Below are 17,045 nucleotides of genomic sequence, written 5' to 3'. Positions count from 1 at the left end.
ACAACTAAAGACAATACAAAGATAACTGTGGTAATATCTAGGCTGAGGTTTCCCAGAGAAACCTCAGAGCTTTTATACTACTTAATAGTGTACTTACATATGATTATTATAATACTGCGGACTGCGCAATTACTGCAGACGGGCTATGCAACAACTGCGGACTATGCCCGAGATGACCGGCTCAGGTTTCCCATGACCGGATTTTAGCCACAATGAGTATTCTGGCAGTCCCGAAGGTCAAATGAGGTCCTTATACGAATTAATATCGGTAAAATGACCCTACTAATATGTATTGTATGCTTGTGGATTGTAGATCAACTGAGAAAAAAGAACACGGGTCACATATGGGCTCACCAATATTTTTATGGGGGTCCTAAAGGCTCAGGAACGTTGTTTTTGATACAATCCATGATACATACGCCTACAACAACCCAACACCCACATAGGGCATACTACAAGCGGTAACAACCCCGGTACTCCGACCTACTATGAGATTGTACTCCAGACTAATGCTGGTGGACCATCCTATGGGCCTATCGGCAATAGAGGATAACAAGAGCTGGCGACCAAGGAGAATGAATAATGATGATGTCCAATATTATGAATATCTGTAAACTGTGTGGTGAACTATACAATGGACTGCACTCCTATAATGAGAGTGAACCTTTGGCAATGAAAGCGTCCTGTGACAAGGACCATATCCTTACGAACTGGTACTCCAATGATGATGAGAGCATATGATAGACGGTACCCAATGTACACCAATGTAGTGTACCACATACCTAATCCATGTGTACCCCATCCTGTACTCTAACACAAAGGAAGGGACTCTAGGACGAGTCTGGACCATGATTGGATGGTGAGTCCTTTGATAAAGGTGACCTGGACAACGTAGAGCGACAGGGTGAATGGGGCAGAGGCAAAAGGCAAAGATAGGACAAGGATAGAGAATTAGGACAAAGAGGTGACGAAAGGAGATCAAATTCTGGGGAACTACCTACTACTAAGTACTCCTTATATACCTATCTAATAGAAAGGGTTGTACTCCTATACCAATGACCCCTTCTCCTAAGATTAGGAGTACTCTCCTATGAATCGACTCTTTCACATGACATTCCCCTTGATTGTACATCGAGTCCAACCGCAGTTGACTCCATAGGCGGAAAAGTTGATGGTAGGATGCTACCCCTGGTTCAGTTCATGACATCTTGCTACTGAACTCGATGATCATGGCTCCCCTTCCTATTGTCAGCCTAATGATGGTTGTGAATAGTCTCCCCTAGACAATACTACACTGTCATGACCTCTCTGAGTGAATTCAATGTCAGTGTGACATGTAGTCTGCCAGTATTGTTGGGGGTCTAACAGCTGGCCAAAATTTTGATGTTATTAATGCTACATGAACAACCAATAAGTTATGTGTCCAGTGCGGACAACGTGTTCTGACTTTCTGTATTTGGTAACCATATACCATGTTTTTTTCAATAACATTTTGTTTTTGTACTTTATAAACTCAGGAAACTCAGGATTATTCTTCAATGCCCTCCAAATCTCTCAAGTAGTACAAAGTATGAATGAAATTCAAGTCTATACTAAGAATGCCCCAGCTTTGGCTGCTGTCACCACTATCTCTATCACTATCAAACCCAACACGGTCATGCTCTCAACCCCAACATCATCTGCAAGTGATAGTTGCATTTGGTACATTTAGCAGTATTTCAGTAAAGGGTGGCTTACAAGGTGTGGGCTGAGATTGGTAGAGTTTTTTGCTGGAGTGGCTGTGAAATGTATTATTAATGACATCATTTTTTGGGGCCAGCTGTTAGACCCTTGCATATACCACAAGACTAGGTTGTTAATACCCTGTTGGATGCTATCAAGTTGACAATAGATGGATTGTTCCTTACAATCCTTATCTGTCTGCAAAGTGTGCTTTTACATGTTTCCATGCAGTAATGTCTTAGTTCTCATTTCTTTCAATAGATACAACTGTCATATCAATGTGGAATGTGTATCGACTCTTGGGTGCTTCGAATACACCTTCAAATACATTAACAAAGCCATGGATTATATTTCAGTCAATATCAACCGAGGTGATGAAATTGCTCAGTACCTCACTGGATGTCATGTTGCTGCATCTGAAGTTGCATGGCAGATATTTTGTTTTGAAACACATGGCCACTCACCTGCTGTGCTTTGATTACAGGTCATTATCTGGGACAACACTTGGTTATGTTTAATCCTGCAGAGTCTACGCAATCAGTGCGAAAATGTGCTGCTGCTGAACGCACCACTCTTACAGAGTTCTTTTCAGCAAATGCAGATCATACTATCAGAGAATGCACTTCACAATTCACCTACCATGAATTTTCAGAGCGCTTCACTTGGATCTGTACAACCAAAAAGTGGAAGATTCATGACCAGGGTTTTTGCATTGGGAGAATATATTTTGTTCCTCCAAATGCTGGAGAATGGTTCTATTTGAGATCTCTTCTGATGGTTGTCAGAGGGCTAAAATCTTTTGAAGACTTGCACTTTTTTGATGACATTTTATATCCCACTTTCAAAGCGGCATATTTAGCTCGGGAACTATTGGAGCACGACAGCAAATGGCAGATGTGTCTTTGAGAAGCTTCACAGATGCAGACAGGTTATCAACTTCAACACCTTTTTGTCATCCTGCTTATATTTTGTGAACCATCACAACCTGAGAACTTGTGGTATGTGTAGAATGATGGCATCGACAGAGGGAGACAATGGGGGGAAAGGCAAGAAAGGCTCCTCAATTTGTACGTAGGTACTTACTATATAAAGGAACTATAATATGAAATATACAACATGGACTCAGGATAGACAGTGACATTGGAACGACCACAGCCAACTATATCAGCCAATCTTCAACAGTATGAATTTCAAGCCCATATTTACGACAATCTCAGACATAGATTGGAGACTTTGGAACTTTGGAATGCTTCAGCTGAACAGGTTTATGACTACAGACTTCATGTTCTCAACCAAATTCTTCACCAATATAGTCACTTGCTCTCAGATTGGCCAGAAATGCCACACTCCAATATGGACTGGAATTTCTGCCTTATCAATCCCCTTATTCTTGAACAACTTGATTATGATATTCAGCAGGAGGAGAATTTGGCTGCAATGCATGTAGCCCAACTCAATAATGATCAGTGACTTGCGTTTAACATCATTCTTGATTCCATTTTGACCTCTCATGGCAATATGTTTTTCCTTTATGAACCTGCAGGTACTGGAAAAATTTATCATCTCTATAATGCCATCTGCCATCATCTTTGTTCTCAAAGTCATATAATATTATGTGTTGCATCATCTGGAGTGGCAGCTTTACTTCTAGCAGGTGGTCGTACAGCACACTCAATATTCAAGATTCCCATCACAGGTCTAAATGAGGATTCATTCTGCTCTATTCTGAAAGAGAGCGACTGTGCAGAACTCATTCATCAAACCCATCTTATTATATGGGATGAGGTGGCTCCCCAACATCGTTATGCTCCAGAGGCCTTTGACCAGACTTGTAGAGATCTCAGAGAAGACAATCATCCTTTTGGAGGAATTACAGTCGTTTTTGGCAGTGACTCCCAACAAACACTACCCATTGTCAAACACAGGTTGAGAAACAACATTGTAGATGCAACTATTCAATGTTCATATCTATGGAGGCATCTACAAATATTACGCCTCCAGACAAACATGCAACTAGAAAGGGGTGACGGTGACCAGCCATTTGTAAACTGGCCCTCAGAAATCGGCAAAGGATCCTCCTTTGAAGGTGACTCAGGTGAAATCATTATTCCCAGTAAAAATCGACAATATTACTGGCCATTACCAGTATATTGTCAGCTATTTAGGTAAGTGCAAGCGAGCGGCAAGCGATAATATCTGCCAATAGCTGGCAAGGGTCTGGCAATAGCAAAAATTGTTATAGTACCCTAACTACTTGAGTGATTTTCACTACGGCATCAGTATGGCATCGCTATTTCAGCAATATGACAGATACTTTTCCAAGTTAAATAAACCGATTGAGTCATCCCTTCCCTTGCTAACCCTTAATGTTGCTCCCAGGAAGGTAAAATTATTGATTTGGTTGCATTTTCAATGCAGGAGAGCTATGTTAATCGAGAGTTTTCATATTTTGGATTTATTATGACATCGCTCAGGTACATCTTGAAACATGTGTAGCGACATACGTACTGTACTATCGATTTTGGCTATTGCCAGACCATTGCCACCTAGCAGCAGACATTTCGCTTGCACTTAGTACCCAATAATAGCTGGCAAATGACCAGCAATTATTGTTGATTTTCACTGGGCATTATTCCTCCCGAGTTACATGCTCCAACATACACATACAATGTGTCACCGTGCCAAAGGCACGGGTCAAATGCTAGTTATTATAGAAGTCAAAACTTGATATTCCAGTCCCTAGCACGACTTTACTTAACTACAATCTAGATAGATAGACAGCACGCCGAAAACATAGAGCGGAAGATATACAAAATTGTGAGTACGTATACAGTGATGAGTATAACAATATCGAAAATAATACATATCAGTACATGTACATGTCAAAATAGCTTTTGGTTTCGGGCCATGAAAGACTCTAAACGATGCTCGAATCTATATCAACATCAGGGTCTGCGTCTCCATCAGCATCGCTATCAACATCTCCTGCGTCTGTGGGCAGAGAACGTTTTTCTCTGTCCCTCGCAGGTTTATTGGCGATTAACGTCTGCCCATGATCCACCATCGCACGATGTTGAGTGGCTGACACTTTTGGCGAACAAGTTGTAGTCATGGGGACCACTGGTGCGAACGATGATGATGGTGTGTCTATTGCTGTTGGTATTGATGCCCTTGCCTTGGTGGTTTCACCCTCCTTGTCTGAACTTCCATCGTCAGCTTGAGGAATCACCATATCTCGAACACAACCAGAATCTGGCGATACTTCTCCATTCTCCACTGGAGGAGAAACAACGGACGTTGTAACGATGGGAGGAACCGAAGCAACAGAATTCGACGTTGTGATGACGAGGGGAGGTAGTAGAGAACCACAGGCGGATTGCGAGGTTGATTCTGCGTTCCGCTGTCCATCTGTGGCTACGATCATACGAGGTGTAGACCCTCTCCGACTGATTGTACCTGCCGGGGATATCATCCTCGGAGCGGGAGTATCGACTAACGCCTCCTTTCTCTTCCCTTTGTTTGAACGGAAAGATCTCCTCGTCACAGTCCTTGCTTTGTCTTTCGATTCCGTCTCACCTGTTTGTTGCGAACGTGGCTGGTCATCTTGACTGAAAGCAGCAGCCTGATCGGCTAATACGTCCAACGCACTCCGAACTTTCCCCAGGTTCCGCACGTTACCTGCACTAGCATGTATGGGGTTCGTCTTCCGCCTTTTCGATGTAGGGCTTCCAAACTGTGTGGAATTTTTTCTCTTCCCACTCTTCCCTCCTCCTCGCGCCCCATCTTCTATCATACTCTGAGCAGCACTCAGTAAGGATGCCAGAGGGGTTTTTGGCTGGGGTGGAGTAACGGATAAAGAGGACGATGAAGGTTCTGTCGACTGGTTAATCGCATCCGCTATAGATGAAGCTGACGCATGATTGCGATCGACATTCTTCCGGCTTTGAGAGCCCTGTTGCCCTGCTTGGCGTGAGCCTTGTGTAGCACTGGAGGGTTGAGCAGCAGGTTTCGCGGAAGCGACTGTTGAGGAACTTGCTGCAGCTAGAGGACTGGTGATCATCGGCACCCTCACAGCTCCCGGAGGTGTTTGCATATGTGGGTGCAGATGTGGATACCCTATCAGCCCAGGATTCGGTACGAACATGTAGGCAGCACCATTAGGACTGCCTGGGTGTTGGAAAAGTTGGACGCCAGGTATGGAGCCTGTGGTCCCTCGTTTCGGTGTACGAGGACTAGTGGTGTTATTTGTAACAGCAGCAGAACCGGGAGTAGTGGGGGTGGGATAGTGAGGTGAAACAGGTAATAGGTGTGTGGTGGTGGCTGTCGCTGGTTTTGAAGGAAAATCGGACGTGGCTTGTGCTTTACCTTTACCCTTCTTGGCATTTTTAGTTGTGTTGGAAGCACCACTGACATTTCGGTAGTAGCCTGTGAAACCTGCAGCCTGCCTCTCCCTTTCCATTTCCTCCTTCGTCTGTTTATGTCTTTCCTGGTCGCGCTCGGACTTTGCATTCACAAGGCCAGTGACAATTCCCGCCCGCTCATGTCCAATTTTGCGCGCAGCAAGTAGATAGTGTTCTGAACGTGCATCAGACGCGATCGAAGAATAACGTTTTGGAGATTTGGAGCGCGGCTTTGGCTTTGGCGTTGAAGCGGCACTGTTTGATGACTCGGCTTGATTCTGGCTCTGGGGTTTACGTAGTAGATGTTGGTATATAGAAGGGGCGGAGGACCGCTGGGTATCTTGCAAAAGACCTGACTGGGGTATACTGAGTTTAGATGATCCAGCAGCCTGCTGCTGATTTCCTGGCGTATCACCCGTCCCAGAGCCTCCTGTAAAGTCGTTTCGACTGGAATGATCGGTGTTAAGGGATACTGGAGGTGGAACTTTGAGCTCCTTTGCCTCTTTCTCTCTCTTCTTCTTCTTGATCATCTTGTCCCGGTTCTCCTTGAGTGCCACTGCTCCCGTTGCTGAGGGATACGGCAATGTTGACATGTAGGCGGAAGTCGCAGTTAATGTGGTGTACGCGACCTGAGGGTTCATTACAAGCAAAGGTTTCAATCGGTAAAGTTCGCCTTCAAGACACGACAGCCGAGCGTGTGTTTCTTGCTCCTGAACGGCGTCAGTTGAAATAAACCAAACTCAAAGAAATATAACTTACCCTGTCACGAAGCTCTCTGTTATCTTGCTGGAGAGCTACGCATTGACGTTCCAGTTCCTACCACGACAGTCGGTCATTTCTTTTGATCTGAACATGTATTGTGCACCTACATCTTGTCTGGAATAATACACGTTCTTTCCACTCCTCTGATGTTGAAAAATCAGAGCCTCAACCGCTCTCTCCCACCCGTCCCGCTCGGACTCCATACGAGCTCTCTCATCCGCTATGCGTTGAGTCAAAAAGTCTTGTTGTGCTTTGAGATCGGCGATTAATGTAGCCTGCTGAACTAGCTGAGAAGAATCTGGCTTGGGAGCCTCAATGAGCCTCAAAAGCTGACAAGAATGGGTTCTTTCGTTAGCCTAATTCTTTGCGCATAAATCAATTCGAAGTACACACACCATTGCTGACAATTCTTTTTCCCGTGGCGTCAGCATACTATTATCGCCCGACGTAATTCCCATTTCTTCTATTCTTGCACGGTAACGGGCCAGCTCGTCGACTTGGAGTGGTTCGGGAGATTCAGATCTTTCCAGAGAAGCAAAGTTTAATTGTGTCTCGAAGTTGTGAGAGTCAGATGGACCGGGAGGGGTGGGGGAAGGAGACATTGTGTGAATAATGTCCGACAGTGTCAGACTGGAGGTTGACGTTGAGTGTTCATGAGAAAGAGACATGGCCATTCAGCGGCCTTGATACTCTTGGACACGGGGAACTCGACGCCTAAGCGTAGCACCAATAAATAGGACAAAACAAGTGCCACATCGCGTTCATCACGTGAGCAGATTTTGGTCAAGTTTCTCACACCGCCGCACGTTTGCCGCAGGTACGCCCAACCGTCTGGTGGGCTCCACTTATACCGTTGAGTTTCCGTCTCTCTTTTGGAAAGTTTTATACAGATCACCTCATGCATAAAGGATCGATCGTCGTCGGGGATGTGTATGCTCCCCACATGGGTCCAGTTCGTTTCCCCGAACCCAGCGTGTTCAGGCTGCTCTGGATCCAGACCAGTGAAGCCCTCTTTATAGTTACGGCTTTCGTCCGGGTTCTGCATTGTTCATTACTATCGCGATCCATTTAGGCCTTTGATTTTCAACGCCCTAACATTTTACCGCTGCCTGATCCTTGGGATGAGGGTACCTATACCGTAATTGCCCACACACCGAGAACAGCTCGGCATGCTCATAGTAGAGGTCGTTTGGAGCAGCGGGAGATATCTGGGGTTGCCTGACTTTTCTGCCGATACGATGGTTCGTAAATTCTGTTACACCGTGTGCATCGTTTGTTGCAAAATTTCCCCTACTTAGATTCGTACTGTAATCAAGAAAACAAGTTGTACCTACCGTATATACAATACAACCAATACTAATAGATCTCCGCCATCTCAAGCTCCATAAGATGAATGCAGTCACTCAATCCCAACTCCCTGGAAGATTGACCTCACTGGTAGAAGCGACAGGTTTACTCAACACCTCATTGACCACCGTTGTCACGATCTCATCGTCCTTCTGTGCTGCATTCGAAGATAACAGCTCTTGCACTCTTGTCAGAAGTTCAGAGTGCTCTCGTGCACTAAAACCCATCTGTTGAGATAGACGTGAGCAAAAGAAAATCAGACGAAAGGTGATAGAAAGTCACCCACATCACTCAAACTCCTTAAAATTTTATACAATCTTCTAGTACCCTTTTCTCTTCCCCTTTCTTTTCCATCTCGAGTGAAACTCCGAGTTTCATAGTTAACTGAAACTGTAGGGTGAGAGTGTCGAGAGGGTAACGTATTCGAACGGTGGGGAAACGGGATGCCGTCTTGTCGGGCTGATGCATCGATGACAGAGTGCGCATCGGAGATGTTAGCAGGACCAGAAGGTCTGGTTAAGCTTGGGTCGTCATATACATTTGTCGGACTGTGAAGGTGGAAGATTAGAACGATACTTTGGAGCATTAAAGAAAGTAAACTCACATGTTACCATTTCCACTACCCCAAGACTGAGGCACATTTCCCTCTGAAGTATTTCCAAAGTGCATTCCGAATGGTCCCATGAAATCACCGCTGAGTGGCGGTGGTGGCGGCGGTGGTGGATACCTGCCAGGGTGGTTGTGGTGGTTATGATGATGTTGAGCATGAGGACGACGACCCCAAGGCCCAAATGCCCCAAACCTACCAAAACCATGGGCACGGAGATGAGGATGAGGCTGATCCCAAGGACCCCATTGCCAATGACGCCGTTCAGATGCTCGGAAAGGGTTAGCGTCGTGGCTGCGTTGACTATGATCGGAGGCAGTATTTCCGCCTTCATCATTAATAATGTTGCTGTTAGGGGAAGCAGTATTATTGGGATCCTCTTGGGGATCAACTTTTGGGTCGTCGGGGTGGTTCGCGTTTGCCACTGAAGAGCCTGTCATCGCCAGCTGTGCAAAGGTCTGAAAAAACCTCTCCAACGCTTCCGCAACCTTCTTGCCCACATCCCCAGCTTCCTGATCAACCCTATTTAAACTCTCTGCAACATTCCCAGCGGCCCTATGTAATGCCTCTCTTTGAGACGGCCAATAATCCCCTCGAATAGCAGTTTGAACGACGTTTTTCACGCCTTCAGAAAGTTCGGGATGAGAGACGAGAATGTTGGACAGGGATGAAATGAGGTTGGCGATGTCAGAGGAAAGCGAAGGATTGGAAAGCTGGTGTTCGTGCTCGAGTGCAGTGGCGTCCAGAGAGGGAAGGGGAGGATCGTCCTCAACACCGTTCTTCTCGCCTGCAACCTGTGATTTGGATTCGATCGTGTAGGAACCTCCTCCGACCTCCTTCTGTGAATCTTGAGAAGTAACGGAAGTAAAGTGGGGTGTAGCAGAAACAACCGTTAAATCCTCGTCTGGTACTTCCTCGATCTTGACGGCTCGATCCTTGCCTTTGTCCAAGCGGGGTGTTGGGGTACGCTCTACTTCCGAAGGAGCGATTGGGACCACGCTGGGCTCATTCGCATCATCAAATGAATTTGTGTTCTTCTCGGCCTCCATTGACGAGTTACCAGGATCAGACATCGGCGGGACGCATTGCAACCAGTCTTCATCCAACTCCCGGGTTTCGGGCTCATGGTCCAAAAGGACCTGATCTTGTTGTCCCCGCACCCTCTCCTGCCTTGCAGAACTGAGATCCAGCACAGTAAACTTGATAGGTTGCCCAGGCTTCCATCGACCCAACGCATCCATATCCTGATAATAATCCTCCAGCTCCGCCTGTGTACTTAACGTCACCTCGTCACCTTCGACGTCGATATACGAAACAGCCACATTCTCGAGTGAGATTCCGAACAGACAATTGATTTTATCCGAGAGTGCGAGCCATGTCGGTCGGGATTGAAATGTTACACGTCGAGTTTGACTGGAGGGAGAGCCAGAAGAGGTGAGTTTAAAATATGTGGCGTTTGGGTTCATGACTTACAGGGGCTGAAAATATTGAGAGGGTTCCACTTAAATACGAAAAGCGCAGTCAAGTGGCCAGCTACGGGGAAAGCCGCAGTAATCAGGTGTCTCGGCTACTGGAGTCACATTGGAGTCATTGGTTCCCACGCCGCAGTCCATATTTCTGCAGGTTTATGTGACAGACAGTAGAAGGATTACTGCGTGATCTGAGGCTACAGCCGCTGATTTAGTATAGCCCACAAGGTAGAAAGAATATGTAATGTAACCAATACAACAAGCAAGCAAGCAGAAAAGCGTTTGACCTTCTCCTTATCCTCCAACATCCACCTCTCTTTTAAGCACTGCTACACAGTACCCTCCTACTCCTTCCTTCTCTTCCCACTCACACAAAGTACCCCCCAAAGTAGTGTCATTGCCACCATCATCGCCACCAATAACGGCTGTAAACTTCGAATCCCATATTTGCCCGCCAATGCTCCAGTCATGAACGGGAACACCGCAGACCCCGCTTGTCCGAATCCTGCAATCCAGCCTATAGATCCTGTCAAGATCCAGCGGGGTAAGGTTCGTCCGGCGTAGTTCATGGTGATGGGGTACATTGGGCCTAGGAGGAATCCAACGAAGGAAACAGCAAGTGCGCCACCGATGAGGGAGGGGACTAGCCAGACGACAAGTTCGAGTCTAGGTTTATGGAGAGTAGTGGCATGGGTGGAATCCGTGTAGGTAGGAGGATAAGACTTACCCTATAGCAAGTACAGCATAGAGGAACATCGCGTTGCGTTCGCCGACCTACAAAATCAAGCAGTCAGTTCATTCTCCAGGGGGGAGAGAACGACGATAGAAGCCTAGAGGGGAAAAAGATACTGACCAAAGCATTGATCCACAAAAGCACCACCCGTCCCAAAGTAAGCCCACCAAAGAATCCAGATGAGATATATCCCGCGTCTGGACCCCCATGTCGTTCACGGCGCACGAAAGTCACGATCCATCCACCGATTGTCACTTCCACTCCGACATACACCAAAATGAAGAACGCCATCAGATGGACGTTTCTATGGGAGAGAATCTGCCTAAAGGTCCCATGACCATTACTCGTCTCTTGATCTCCAGCAGGTTGGCCTATCTGTTCGAGACATACTGTGGGTTATGCGTGGTATCGTCACGTTTGATTTATGAGTTCCAGACACGAGGCACGAAATTCAAGACTCACCGTCCTGAGTCTTGAACCGGAAGACTGCGACAATGAGGATGACATTGATGACCGCGAGACCGAGAGAACAGAGATATTGAAGATACCACCGTTCGATTTGCGAGAACTGCGTGGAGACGAGGGGAGCTGCGAACGCACCGAAACCGTATGCAGCGTGGAGGAAACCCATTTTGGTCTCGGTATTCTCTTTCAGGGCTGCGACGAAGCCATTGGCTTGTGCGTCCTGCAGTACGTTGATTAGAGGCATTGTTGGACTAGAACGTTGCAATTTGAAGACCATGGGGAATGAGCATGCCTACTGACCTGAATAGAGAGCCCTACTCCATTGATCGTATAGGCCAGGACGAAAACAGGAAAAGGTACATTGGCAGATTGCAGCGCGTACGCAATCGTTTGTAGGCTGGCACCTTTGTGGAATCGTTGAGTGACTACTAGAGCTTGACTAGAGTTTGAAGACACCAAAATCGCACCCAACGCTAACGCCTTCCCAAAGCCATATTTGTCCGATAGTGGTACATTCAAACAGGCTCCGCCGATGAAACCTACACATGCAAGGATGAAGATCAAGGAGACGATGGTGTCGTTGACCTATGCGGCCATATGCATACATGAATCTCAAGGGAAGGTAATTTGGAGAGAGGGCACTTACATGGTAAACCTGTTGAACCTTAGGCAACAGAGGCCCTGTGGTTCCATCGTTCCATCCTGCCACAAACAAAGTCCAAAAGAGGGTAGCAAGTTGAATTCGTGCCGTTCTAATTTCAGATTTTGTTTGCGTGAAGGGTGATTGGTCTGTCGTTGATGGTGCCTCTCTTACTTTTGGAAAATTTACATGAGTCTCTGGTCGAGGTTTTGCATGAGGAATGTCGACGGAATGTGATTCGGACTGGACGTGATGAGGAAGTGTTTCGAGTTGAATAGACTCTTGCATTTTGCCTGGTGCGAGTGGGAGCACACTTAAGAATACGTTATATAGTAGTGCTTTTGTATAGAGGTGCGGAAAAATATCGGACAATCCAAAGTCTCTTTCCCCACGTTTTAAATTAGACGGCCTCTAATTACCGGCACCTTACAAACTACACAGATACAATAGCCTATAGCCTATGTATGTGAATTTTGGTTTTCGAGTCATAACGACGCAATTCACGCTAACGGGTTTCCCACTTCCAGCACGGGAATGGTAACGGACAAAAGGTCGGAAGGGTCGAATTCGAAGAAAGTAGTTGAGCGAAGCCTGCAGGCGGCATACTTGTCTATGATGTATTCGTCAACAGATTCGACCAGCCCAGCTGCGGCGCGGTCGAGAGGAGAGGGAACGGAATACACTTTCAAGAACCTGGCAGACCGTTGGATTTCGTGACTTTTCCCAAGCATTCGCCGCTGTTCTGTCCCGTGCACTGACGAGTTGCGGCAAAAATCGCAAAAATCTGCATATCGTAATTTCTGGAAGATCAAGATCAAGTCTAGCGGTAGATGGAAGGCCACTGAGCTAATTATGAATAACAAAAGTACTTAACGCCAACAAGAAGAAAAAGGAAACAGGAAGGTACGCACGAGATAGGTACAAGGTTCAACCCATTTCACAAAGTTCACCAACATCTCCATTGCACGCATAATACGGAGGAATGGAAGAAACGTCCAGAAACAGATGGTCTTGAGCTTGAGCGCTTGAGCACCGAAAGGAAAGGTTGGCACGTTGGAATGGGCGGGTTGTGTCTCCCTTGAACGTCAAAACCAGTAATCCTGGAGCCCTCATTCCAAAGCTAGCAGAAATTTCGGCTTTCATGCCAAAATACCGAACTTTTGGGTGGAATTGGATATAATTTGCCATCCATGGCAATACGGACGGGCTCTAATGGTCGTCTCCCTTTGGTGCAGTCATTCATGCAAGTTTTGGACCACATCTTGGTCGTGTTTCCTTCTCACTTTTTATTGAATTGGAGTGAATACAGATCATCGCATTTATATGTCAAACACGTTTTCTCAAGAACTGTAGCTTCGTCGTAGACTCGGACGCCTGGAGGCCAGAGGTGCGTCGCTAGTTCGCCAGGTATATCGGTGCCACACGAGTAACCTTGATGGATAAGTTAGAACCACCTCAAGCATGCGTTTCGCTCGGACATGCATCATCTCAGCACAGTCGATTCGAACGAGGGCCGCCTGTCGAAGCACATGCAACAATGTATTGTGCCATCTCTTCCTCTTTCATGAAGGGTGGTTCACATATCACATGTTTCAACGAAAGCTGATTCTTCAGTTCTCAAATACAACACGACTTGAGCTTTGACGGTCTGGTGGTTGATGTATCATCATGGTCCAGCGGCCCCCTGTTTCCTTGGACCCCTTGATATCTTTATTTCGTTCGAATCCGGGAGCAAAAAAAGATTGGGCGCAAACATCAAAGCACAAGCCGACCTCGAGGAATCTCTATGGCTCTCGTTTCTCTCTTGCTTTGCCTTCAAAGCATTGCCATTCATGCCCTTCTCAGTTATGCCCTTCCCAATATTACTCACACCCTTGAGGCGAGGCAGTCGAACTCGAAGCTTGTCTTTTGTCATTTCATGGTTTGTGCTCTCGATTCTACCACTTCACTGACCGTATTTACTGGATTCCAGATCGGAATCACCTCGGACAGAACCAGTTCAGGCGATTACGACGACGACATGAAACGTGCCAAAGCTCTCGGGATCGACGCCTTCGCTCTCAACATCGGTGTTGATCCCTATACCGACACTCAACTTAACTTTGCTTATGACTCTGCCGCAGCAAATGGCATGAAAGTCTTCATCTCTTTCGACTTCAATTGGTACCACACCTCTGACGGCTCCGCAGTGGGAGCCAAAGTCGCACAATACGCATCTCGGCCCGCGCAGTTGATGGTCAATAACAAGGTCTTCGTTTCCTCTTTTGCAGGGGATGGTGTGGATGTGGACGCGATTCGGGCTGCTGCTGGGAGGGATGTTTATTTCGCTCCGAACTTCCATCCTGGGCAAGGTAATTTTGGTGTGATTGATGGAGCGTTGAATTGGATGGGTTGGCAGAACGATGGGAATAATAAGGCGCCAAAGCCCGGTAAGCTGATCACGGTCGATGCTGGGGATAAGGCCTATATTTCGGCCCTTGGTGGGAAGGGGTACATCGCCCGTAAGCATCCCCTTCCTCTTGTGACGATCCAGAACACTTATTTGATATTCAGCCGCTTCTCCCTGGTTTTGTAAGTCTTTCACGTGAGTAATCGCGATCAATCCCTACTCACCGGTCCTTTGCCCAGTTACCCACTTTGGCTCGGAAGTCTCTTACAGCAAGAACTGGGTCTTCCCTGGAGACTTTCTCTGGTACTTGAGGTGGGTTGAAATCCTCGCTCTCAAGCCAACCTTTGTCGAAATTGTTACCTGGAATGATTATGGCGAATCGCACTACATCGGTCCTCTTGCGTCGAAACACACCGACGACGGAGCGTCGAAATGGATCAATGACATGTAAGTATCCGATGTTTCTGCCCTTTCTATCGAAACTAATTCAATTGTATATTCTAGGCCCCATATTGGATGGCTTGAAATGTCCAAGCTCTTCATCGCTGCGTACAAAGCAGGTGCCAACTCTGTCAATTCCTTCATCGCCGAAGAAAAGCTCGTGTATTGGTACCGCATCACACCCAAGGATCTTAACTGTGATTCCACCGACACAACAATGGGTCCAGCGAACAATGCCAGTGGGAATTACTTCAACGGTCGACCCAACGGTTACGAGACAATGAAAGACGAGGTCTTTGTTGTCGCTCTCCTTCGATCAGCCGGCACAGTTCGGGTCAACTCTGGTGGTACACTTTACACTTTCGATGCACCCGCGGGTGCGGCCGCTTTCAGCGTACCATTCAAAGTCGGATCTCAGAGCTTCTCGCTGGTCAGAAATGGTGTGGAAGTCTTGGGTGCCACGAGCTTCAAGGTCATTCAGAATACGTGTCCCTGCGGCTTGTACAATTTCAACCCCTATGTTGGAACTGTGCCGGAGGAAGCGAGGGATGTTTTGGGTCCGGATGGGTTCGCGGCCTTTAACAACGGACTGAAAGTCGCGTGTAATCCGACTCCAAGTTTGCCTGCTACGCCACCGGCGACAACTGCGGCTAGCACGACTATTAGGGCCACTGCTGCGCCTACTTCTACGCCGGTTTAATGACCTTCAGGCTCTTTGAGAGTTTCTGTCTGTAGTTAGTACATAGATCGAATCCTTGGGGAATACTTATGGGATTTTTGTTCGTGGAGCTGGTGGTGAGAACAGATCGATGAGAATGAAATTCCCAATCGTGGAATATAGCTACACTTTCCCTACATTCCTTCTTGGACATTCTACGTGATTCACCATCGATTTAGAGTATGCTTTAAGTGTTATTTGGCGTCTTCTACCTCTCTCGTTCCACCACCGAAGAATCTGAAATTAATTCTTCCTATACCTTGTTGTTCTGCGCGAGCCATTCTCTAAAGGCTGTACTACTCATCTTCGTCTTCTTTAAACGTTCCTGGTCGCTATCGTCTAAGTTTGAGGAGTTGTTTGAGATCACATCGATTACAAAAGTCTTGAGAGGGGGAAGAGATTTCGATGCTCGAAGCTTCGCAACTGCAATAACGAGCAGTCAAACTTCTGAGCAGTCGAAAAAAATCCAGCTGGAACTCACTGTCTTCTGCTCCTCTCACTGTTTCTTTGCTGACCACCAAAGCTTGAATGTCTGGATCCGAAGCCGTTGGTCCATAAACATCTTTGATCGGGACTATATCATACTCTTCTAACTCAGGTTTGAACCTCTGCAAAAACCTCTGTACTTTCTCGATGCGTGTTTCCAACGACTCGATAAGGGACGCGTGAGCCTTGCGAACCAGTAGATCGGGGTGGGTTATGCCAACAATAATCTTTCGTGAAGTAATAAAGGCACCCATTGAAAGAAGAATCTTATGGCCACTGTGAAGATGATCGAAGGTTCCACCTAAAGCGGTGACCGGAAACATCGAAGGAGTGTCTGGATTCGTTGGCAGAGGCTGTGGTTCCCTGAAAGACGCGGATTGGGAGTTGCCTTCAACGGGGTCCACAAATACCTGCGGAAGAGCTAGCAACGCTGTCGGTAAAGGAACGAGAATGGAATCTCCTGAAACCCGGTAAATGATGTCCACTTGTCCTTCCTTTTCTTCATCCAGACTCAAATTCAGCTCCTCGTCAAGACCTCTCAGAATGACATCCACATCTAAGGGCGTATTCTCCTCCCTCATTGCTTGCACATAGATGTAAGTGAGCAGTCTTTGGACGCCTTGGAAGTGTTCGTTGTTGTTGATGACAGTCGGGTTTTTGTTCAGAAAGAGAGAAAAGAGGACAATTATGAGACGTTTCTTAGCCACTCCACTCGCTGCATGAATAACAGGTGCAAGGAATGCGGGTGGCGATTGGTCATCGGAAGGGAGGTAAAACGACGGAAGTGTCGCTAACAGAAGCGCCGTGGACACGGAAGCGGAAGACATGAGCTCGCCACACGTGACAATACTCCCTTTCTCACCCCC

General features: G+C 46.8%; 5 protein-coding genes across 5 annotated transcripts; 1 reads left to right on the top strand and 4 right to left on the bottom strand.

The window, feature by feature from the left end:
- Positions 1–4,639: 4,639 nt before the first annotated feature.
- On the bottom strand, positions 4,640–7,486 carry E1B28_008965 (uncharacterized protein; the record flags this gene model as incomplete). Its single annotated transcript, XM_043153807.1, has 4 exons — positions 4,640–6,832; positions 6,882–6,938; positions 6,992–7,213; positions 7,280–7,486. 4 exons carry the CDS (start codon positions 7,484–7,486, stop codon positions 4,640–4,642), a joined length of 2,679 nt encoding a protein of 892 aa, XP_043009092.1.
- Positions 7,487–8,154: 668 nt separating this feature from the next.
- Positions 8,155–10,390, bottom strand: E1B28_008964 (uncharacterized protein). The gene is made up of 4 exons (XM_043153806.1): positions 10,312–10,390; positions 8,836–10,251; positions 8,518–8,779; positions 8,155–8,458 (listed from the first exon to the last, which is right to left on the bottom strand). The coding sequence occupies exons 2-4, from the start codon at positions 10,077–10,079 to the stop codon at positions 8,288–8,290; spliced, it is 1,677 nt and encodes a 558-aa protein (XP_043009091.1). The 5' UTR covers positions 10,080–10,251; positions 10,312–10,390; the 3' UTR covers positions 8,155–8,287.
- Positions 10,391–10,651: 261 nt separating this feature from the next.
- On the bottom strand, positions 10,652–12,433 carry E1B28_008963 (uncharacterized protein; the record flags this gene model as incomplete). The annotated part of the gene is made up of 6 exons (XM_043153805.1): positions 10,652–10,973; positions 11,035–11,081; positions 11,161–11,429; positions 11,503–11,725; positions 11,806–12,090; positions 12,152–12,433. The coding sequence occupies 6 exons, from the start codon at positions 12,431–12,433 to the stop codon at positions 10,652–10,654; spliced, it is 1,428 nt and encodes a 475-aa protein (XP_043009090.1).
- A 1,498-nt stretch (positions 12,434–13,931) lies between these two features.
- E1B28_008962 (uncharacterized protein) lies at positions 13,932–15,675 on the top strand (the record flags this gene model as incomplete). The annotated part of the gene is made up of 4 exons (XM_043153804.1): positions 13,932–14,646; positions 14,699–14,716; positions 14,774–14,981; positions 15,039–15,675. 4 exons carry the CDS (start codon positions 13,932–13,934, stop codon positions 15,673–15,675), a joined length of 1,578 nt encoding a protein of 525 aa, XP_043009089.1.
- Positions 15,676–15,946: 271 nt separating this feature from the next.
- Positions 15,947–17,006, bottom strand: E1B28_008961 (uncharacterized protein; the record flags this gene model as incomplete). Its single annotated transcript, XM_043153803.1, has 2 exons — positions 15,947–16,116; positions 16,175–17,006. 2 exons carry the CDS (start codon positions 17,004–17,006, stop codon positions 15,947–15,949), a joined length of 1,002 nt encoding a protein of 333 aa, XP_043009088.1.
- Between the last annotated feature and the right edge of the window lie 39 nt (positions 17,007–17,045).

Source organism: Marasmius oreades, chromosome 5 (assembly GCF_018924745.1).
Source record: "Marasmius oreades isolate 03SP1 chromosome 5, whole genome shotgun sequence".
NCBI lineage: Eukaryota > Fungi > Basidiomycota > Agaricomycetes > Agaricales > Marasmiaceae > Marasmius > Marasmius oreades.
This window is presented reverse-complemented; position numbering and strand designations above follow the sequence as displayed.